General features: G+C 53.9%; 1 protein-coding gene across 1 annotated transcript; it reads right to left on the bottom strand.

Annotated features, from left to right (window-relative positions):
* Positions 1 to 931: 931 nt before the first annotated feature.
* On the bottom strand, positions 932 to 5644 carry LOC124958630 (uncharacterized). Its single transcript, XM_047516899.1, has 2 exons — positions 5346 to 5644; positions 932 to 3881 (listed from the first exon to the last, which is right to left on the bottom strand). Exon 2 carries the CDS (start codon positions 3812 to 3814, stop codon positions 2954 to 2956), a length of 861 nt encoding a protein of 286 aa, XP_047372855.1. The 5' UTR covers positions 3815 to 3881; positions 5346 to 5644; the 3' UTR covers positions 932 to 2953.
* Positions 5645 to 8292: the final 2648 nt, after the last annotated feature.

Raw genomic sequence — 8292 nt, 5'->3', positions numbered from 1 at the left:
TGCTTAGCCACTGAGCCACATCCCCAGCCCTTTTTTATATTTTATTTAGAGACAGGATCTCACTGAGTTGCTAAGTGCCTCATTAAGTTGCTGAGGCTGGTCTTGAACTCACGATCCTCCTTCCTAGGCCTCCCAAACCGCTGATATTTACAGGAGGGCACCTCTGTGTGCGACCTGACCATATTTTTTAGAGCCACTGTGATCTGTGCACGATCTTTCTTTGTAATCATGGATACCTGACCTATCTGTGCCTGTTTCCTCATCTGTGAAACGGGGACAATAGTTGTGAGGACTGAATGAGTGAATATATACAAGGCACTTAACACAATGCCTGAGACCCAGCGAAGAGTTTAGTAAGTGGGATATCCTTAACATCTTTAGCTTTGGCGCATTCACTGCGTGAAATACTGTGACCATCCTCAGGTCAACAGCAGCTGGCGTTACTGGGCACCTATTGGACACGAGGCCCTCAGCCAAGGTTAATATAAGAAATGACCCCTCTCAAAAGCAGAAGGGAGCTAGATGCTGGGTCTCTGGCTCTAGAGCAGTGCCCCAGGTGATGGTTTTAAACACTCTGGGGGAAATTGGACCACTTTGGAAGTGATTATTTTTGCAGGAGAGTCAGGGAGAGTTGACTTTCGTGCCTCGGAGCCAAGCAAACGGAGACCCGGAACAGGAAGCGGTTAGTTTGAGCAACCAGATGAAGGGTTTCAGAATCAGGACACTAATGAACTGTCTCAAAAGCTGGACCAAATAGATTTTTCTTTATTCGGGGGTGGGGGAAGGCAAAGGGTGTATTGGGGATTGAACCCAAGAACACTACCATGGAGCCACATCCCCCATCCTCCTTATTTTTTAGTTTGAGACAGGCTCTCATTAAGTTGCCCAAGGCAGCCTTGAGCTTGAGATCCTCCTGCCTCATTCTCCCAAGTTGCTGGGATCACAGGTGTGCGCCACCTTCCTCAGTTCAAAGTGGAGTCTTACAATCCACATGGATGTTCGCCTTGGGAGTTGGGACTAGGTGGCTCACTCAGACTAAGCTGTAGCCTTCTCCTTGGGAGAAAAGGGAAGCAAGAGACAGAGGAAGGAGTATGCCCCGTGCTGAGCTTTGGCCCACAGAAGATCTGTCTTGCCCTCCAGAGAGGTGCAGAAGAGGTGAAGTCAATGGACCCCCTTCCCTCCTCCTGCCCTGGGGGGATACTCAGGTCTGTCACCTCCTTGGCCATAGGGGCTAGACCACAGCAGGCCTCTGCCTTCAAGCACCAAAGAACCCTGTGAGCTTCCAGGTTCTGCATTATCTCAAGGCCATTCCACACTGAGCTGCTCTTGGCCTTCACGTTGCCAAGGAGACAGAAGAGAGCCAACAGTAGGGACGGGGCCTGAAGTTCATAAGCACACAGAAGTGAATCCTGAGGCCAGAAACAGACCTCGGGAAGCAAACTGGAAGGATCTTGGGAGCCGGGGTTCTTGTGGGAGGCCACTCTCAACTTGGGGTTCTCCAGGCCTGACCTCAGAAACATCAGAGTCCAGGGGCCCTTAGAGATCCTCAAAGCTACTGCACCCGCGTTCTGTAGGGAGAGGAAGTGGAGAGGGAACCACAAGGCCAGGGTTTCAGGGCAGACCAGAAGGAAGCTGCGCTGGAATCCTCATTTCCAGAGTCCCTCAGCCGGCAGAACTGGGCAGCTGGGGACCTTGTGGCCCTGGTTTCCCAACTCCTGAGTTAGTCAGGTCTCTGAATTCTCAGTGGTCCAGGAAAGAGAGCAAGAAACCCAAAGAAGTGAGCAAAAGGGACCACCCTCCTACCTTCCAGACTCAGACAAAATCACTCTTTCCAGAGTTCCCGTGCTCCTACCCACGGCCACCCCCGGTTTCTCCAGCACCTCTCACACTAGTGATCAGAAAGTTCTTCTGTGTCTGTCCATAGCCCTGGTCACCAAAAATCATATCTTTAAAAGAATAAATATGCATAAAGTGCTTAGAACAGTTTCCACCACATGACAGGGGCTCTAGGAGCGTTTATCATTCTTACTGTTATATCTACATTTCTGCTCACGGGGGACAGTGCTAAAGTCAGCCATCCTGACAAGAGGGGAGCATGATTAGGAATTGGGAATGAACAGTTATCTGTTTATTTATGTGGGGAAACTGAGGCTAGGGGAAGCTCGGAACCTGCCTCAGGTACAAAGTGCTTCAAACAATGCCTGGCATTGTTTAATATGTAGGGTATCATTAAGTTAGTAGCTTTGGCGCATTCACTGAGTGAAGTACTGTAACTGCCCTTAGGACAACAGCAGCTAGCATTACTGGGCACCTATTGGACACGAGGCCTTCGGTTAACATAAAAAATGATCCTTATTGAAAGCCAGAAGGGAACCAGATGCTGGTGACCTCAAGACCAGTGCCCCGGGTGAGGGTCTTACACTCTAACTGGGGGAAATTGGAGCTGCAAGCACATTTGTTCAGCCCTCTGAGCATGGTAACCTTCTAAAATGTGTTGCTAACATAAAATCAGATCCCCAAACCAGGTGTGCGGTGCACACCTGTGATCCCAGCTACTTGGGAGGCCGAGAAAGGAGAGTCCCTTAAACCCAAGAGTTTGCGGTCAGCCTGGACAATCCAGCAAGACGCTGTCTCAAAAATAAATAAAAAATTAAAATTAAAATCACATTCTAGCTTCTCTCGCGAAGGCAGCAGCCCATTTTAGAGCCAGGGATAGCCCAGCGGTCCTCGCCCACTCAACACTAGTCTCTGCCTCTCCCTGCCATGACCCCAGCCCCATTCGCTCGCTTTTACTTGACGGCCCCAAGAGACCACTGTTGAGTTCCGAGCCCCAATCTAAATGGTCATTTCCCCCAACAGAACCTTGGAAGGAGCATTTTGCCACAGACAATTTATTCTCCACCACAGCAGCCTGATGGACACGTGTGTGCCCATTGCAGGCCGGTGTCGAACCTTACCACCAGTTGGAGGGTTTGGAGACGGGCTCAGGGGCATTCCAGCCGGAGCGGATGGCTTCCCAGAACTTGGGCAGACGATCTAAGGAGAAGAGCCCATTGCCAAACAGGGGCAGCTCAGGCAGCTTTATGCCTGGCCTCTGCCGCAGGGAAGTGAAGTTCTGGCCGTGATGCTGGTGCTGGCAGCTCTGGGTGGTGGAGCCGCCCAGGCACTGCAGCTCGCCGGCGCCCCTGGTGGATGAGACCACGCAGGTGGTGTTGTTGGAGCTGTCTGGGGCAAGCGTGCTGCTGCCGGGGGTGGAGTAACTGCGGGGTGCGGTGCGTTCCAGGTGGTCCAGGTAGAGGGAGTTGGCAGCTCGTTCGAGGTAGTTGGCAGCAAGCCGGGGCAGGCTCAGCGTTTTGGGGCAGTTGTTGTAGAAGGCGCTGGTGGACCGGTCCAGGTAGTTGATGCCTTTGATGAGCTGGTCCAGGAAGCTGGGGCTGGAGGGGCCCAAAGGCCGGTCTGAGCAGAGCAAGCAGTTGGGGCTGTTATAAGAGGGCTGATAAGAGGACTTCCTGGCCACCTTGGAGCCTTTCACCAAGTGACTTGTCTCTACGAACTTGGAGTTGTAGGGCCGGCCCATGCAGACCCTCCCCTTGGGAAGTCGGGGGGAGGTGACGCTGAGAGACGGCTCCGAGTGGCTGCTGCAGGAGCTGAAGTCCGAGCCGCTGGGGTTGCGGACGCGCGAGCCCTTGAGGTTGTTGGCGTCGCTGGGGCCGGAGCACTGGGTCCAGCCCGAAGCTCGAGGTGGGAGGGACACGTTGTGGACATGGTTTGAACGGCCGTAGGTGTTGGACCTGCTCTCTGGGAGTCCGGACATCGCCTTGGCTGGGGGGGTCAAATCCGTGACTGAGCTGTGGCTGCACGTGGAGGCTGCTCACCTGGACCTGGAGAGGGAGAGAGTTGGGCTGGCTCACCTGGCTCCCCGCGCCTCCCTCCAGCCTTTCTTGCTAGGGGTCCCTCTGTCCCCAGAGTCCAGCACTGCCCTGCTCGCTCTCCCTCTCCTCCTCACGGGCCCCGGGGATTTTTCAAACTCTAAAACCAGAAAGCAAGAGGGAAGGGTAAGGGACAGGGGGGAAGGCAAGGTCCTCAGAGAGAGGAGACCAGAGGGCCTCCTAGAAGAAGCGGAGGCAGTATCTTCTCTCTTCTTTAGCTCTCGGCCACGTGCTGAAATTTCTATCCACCTTTGAAGCAGAAACTTCAGGTCACCACAAAGGCCAAGGACAGAGCCTCTAATGGTGAGGTTGCAGGCAGAGACGGGCCTTAGGTGCTACCAAACGGCTAACCGTCGACAGCGCAATGCGCCCTGATACTAGGAAAACCGTGTCTCAGCCTCGACGCGGCTCTACACCCACAGAGATCTCTGTGTGCCCAGCCCTTCGCCCTGTGCCCTACGTGGATCAACTCATTCCCACTACACATCAGGAGACGGTATTCTGGTTCCAGTTGACAGATGGGAGAAACTGAAGCTCAGAGAGGTAATGTGACTAGCCTGAGATCACACAGCTTGTAAGGGTCAGGGAAGCATCTTGGGGATGTCTGATGACCCCCCAACAGACAATGGCACGTTGCCAGGGTGACCTGGGTCTCCCCGACGATCTGTTAAGGGTGAGTTTTCACCACACCTACTCTGCCAGCCTGCACGGGAGGCCTGGTGGGGAGAAGCCAGGGGGACCGGGGTGCTAGCTAACCCTGTAACTAAGTTGGTCCTGACTATAGGAAACTCAGATGGGGTTGAGAGTCCAGCGGAGCGGGTCTGCGGATGGGGCTGGGCTTGTGAGGGCAGAGCCGGCCAAGCCGTTGGGTCGCGTCACTCTCTGACAATCTAGGATTTCCTCACCTGACCCGACAGGGAGGGGCATTGGGTTCCTACTCTTTCTGGTTTCAAAGTAGGCACTTCGCAGAGACTAAGACCTGGCCAGCCAAAGAGATGCCAGTCCATTTCACCCCACTCCTGTCCCCCGGGCCCAGCCTGGGCCTCACAAGGGCAGTGTAGTCCCTCTTGTCCCCATTGTCCCTCGGCTCCTGAGTACTAATGCCCACCCCCCACCCCCGCCAGGAGGAGAGCTCTGACGCCTCTTGCCCACGACTGCCCACTGGGGCCAAGGGGCCATGCTTGTCGGAGTCCCCCCTGTTCCGAAGGCAGCTGGCTGCCCCTCTCCCAGCCCTCAGCAGCTGCCCTTGTCCTTTGAGTCTGTAATGGGTGGAATGTCCAGACTCAGGCCTCTTCCCTGCCTGGTCCAGCCCCACCCCACCAGCTCCTTTAAAAACATGGGGGAGGACTGAGGGCTGACTCCCGCAGGACCCTGCCCTCCCCGCTGGCTGGCCGGGCCCCATCTGTCCCCTCTCACTGTGTCTCTGAGGAGGTAGATGACATAGACCTCCTCCGGCTTCCCACTGAGGACACCCGCATGCTGCCACTCCAGACTGCTGGCCATGTCATAGAATCATGGAATCCTGGAGCAGGGTGGGGCCTCCAGGGGTCATCCTGGCCAGGCCCCTGCCGAAGGGCCAAGAGCCACTTTAAGCCTGCCAGGACAGATGGGTCCTATTTTTGCAACGAGGCCGGGGTGGCTGTTTTCCAGGGTTCCTTGTTGTTTTTCTCATCTTTAATTGTGCTGGGAGCCAGAAAGTTTTATGCTCGCTCAAATATAACTCCTGCCTGCTGCGGTCAGCACCAACTTCTGCCCTTTTCTCATTGGGTTGGCAAACATTTATCAAGTGTCCCTCAAGTGCTGTCCCTCTGGGTGACCCATTTAAGGGCATGAATGCAACCTCCTTTCTCCCTTCTCGCCTCTCCCCATGTAGCCTACAAACCCATGTTGAACACCTACTATGTGACAGGTTCCAGTGAGATCCTAAGGACTTCTTTTTTGTTTTTGTTTTTTGTATTGGGCATTGAACCCAGGGGCACTTAACCACTGAGCTACATCCCTAGTCCCTTTTTTGTTTTATTTTGAGACAGGGTCTCGCTAAGTTGCTCAGAGCCTCGCTAAATTACTGAAGCTGGCTTTGAACTGGTGATCCTCCTCCCTCAGCCTCCAGAGCCACTGGGAATACAGATGTGAGCCACCACGCCCAGCCCGATGACCCTTCAGAGAGCAAATCTCAGTGATCCTTTGGGAATCCTGCACCCCTTTTTCACCCAGGATATTTGTGTTGAATGAATGAATGAGATTATCCTTTGCGGTCTCAGGGATTTGCCAGAAAAAACTTCTATTATATTCTTACCCAAATTTTGAAAATACAGTTTTGAGTTAAGGATGTAGCTCAGTGGTACCGTGAGTGCAGATTCCACCCTTGCCTGCTACCCTTTTCCAATCCAGGATCCAACTCGGGATTGGTCCTTGTGTTCAGTCTTCACATCTCTAGTCTCCTTCCATCAGGAAGAGTTTCTCAGCCCTTCTTTCTTTGGACATTTTGAAGAGTGAAGAGTACATGCCAGTGTTTTGGAGAATATTTTCTATGAGTGTTTATCTGATACGTTAATGACCAGATTCAGGATTACAAAGCACCTTAGTGTAGGATCCCCCCGGCATAATGGCGTCAGTGCAGAGGCTCTAAGGGTGAAAGGCCTCTGGGTTGGCTGAGTTACAGGGAGCAGAGAGGAGGGATCTGAGGGGCTCCCCGCCAAGCAGAGGAAGAGCAACTTGGGGGAACTCAGTGAACAGGGAGATGGTGTCCACAGTCCACACGTGGGACCTGAGCCAGGCCTGGTTCAGCTCTGGACTGAGGACTGGGCCGGCAGGCGGGCAGCCAGCTAGAGGGCTTGGCTTCTGGGCTGTTTGTCCTGACGGTACCCAGGCATCGAGATCACTAGCCATTTCTGGCCTGGGCACTAAGAGCTGCTGGAAATAGCTCGAGGACAATTATTTCTGGAGGAATGTGCTATTTCTCTATCTTCCCAGAAAGCCAGACTGAGTCCCTTTGAGATAGGAAAGTCCCTCTCGGATCTCCTTGCTCCAAGGGACCTGCAGGCCTGCTGGGGCACAGAGTCTTTCAGAGGCAGAAGGGCGAAGTCTAAAAGCACCCTTCCCTGGTGGGCAGGGGGTTGGCTCTGTCCTTAGATCCCAACTCCACGTTGGTCCTGTTGAGGTCTAGCTGACTCAGCCTGGGGACATACGACGAGGAAAAGCTGAGGAAGCCATCTGCCCAGGCCCATCCCCAAGAAACCGGTGCTGACGGAGCACCTAGTATGTGCTAGAACCTGGCCCTTCTTATCTACACTCTCGTTTCTGTGAGTTTATTTAGTCATAATACCAAAGACCAGTTTGAGGGTTTGTGAATGTAAGGCTTGGACAGATGGGCTTTCCCCGCCCACCTCACTGTACCGTCTTTCCCTACGACGAAATTCAGACCCATCGCAGACTTTTCCTGAGGATTTTACAACTTACTTGATAAGCTTAAACCCTCTTGTTGAATCACAGTTTTTGACACTCGACCAACAGGACAGAAACAGTCCACTCCCAAGCTGGCTTTCATCCTGCAGAAGGGAAAGAGCCCAGGCTCTGGAGTCAGAGGGACCTGATTTGAATTCATATTTGGGCTGGCTGCTTGCTCACTGTGTGATTTTTACGCTGTGAGCCTCTCTTCTCAATTGTGAAATGGAGACAATAGCATCAAATGTGTAAGTGTGTGGGGAGAATAAAATGAATTAACTTTCATAAGGAACCTAGCACAGTGACTAGAACACAATAGATATCATGGACCGCATCCTCTTAAAAAAAAGACACCGTCAGTCTTTCTAATCCTCCTAGCACCCCTAAGAGGTCGGTGTCGTTTTCCTGATAAGGTCAGAGGAGGCTCAGAAAGAGCTCACCCAGCAACCCAGAATTAGCCCTGTCTTCTGGCTCCAGAGATACAGGTTTAAGCACTGAGCTAGGGAGGGTGGGTCAGCCTTCTCATCCAGCGAGGGCTCAGTGAATGACCCTGTGAATGGAGCTGCGTGGGAGGGGCGCACGGGATGGGGTGGGCAGCTGTCACCTCGCAGTGCACTGAACCCCCTTCCACCACCCCCTGGCCAGACTCAGCGGCCTCCTACTCCCTAGGGCTGCAGGGATGGGTGCCAGGCTCTCGGGATGTCCTAGGTGGGTGTGGTGCCCCACTCCCCAGGATCTCCAGGCACGGCCCCCACCTTTGCCCCACCTGGACCACCTACGACTCTGGCTTCTTAGCCAACCAGCTTCGGAGGCTGTCCACCCCCCGCCCCACCCACTCTCTCCCTTCCCACTCCCCCTCTGCCGGCCCTACAACCTCTTCCTCCCCACCAAGACCGCAGGGGCCCCTTCCCAGTCCCCT

Source organism: Sciurus carolinensis, chromosome 1 (genome assembly GCF_902686445.1).
Source record: "Sciurus carolinensis chromosome 1, mSciCar1.2, whole genome shotgun sequence".
NCBI lineage: Eukaryota > Metazoa > Chordata > Mammalia > Rodentia > Sciuridae > Sciurus > Sciurus carolinensis.
Note: the sequence above shows the minus strand (reverse complement) of the source record. Positions and strands in the feature narration are given on the sequence as shown.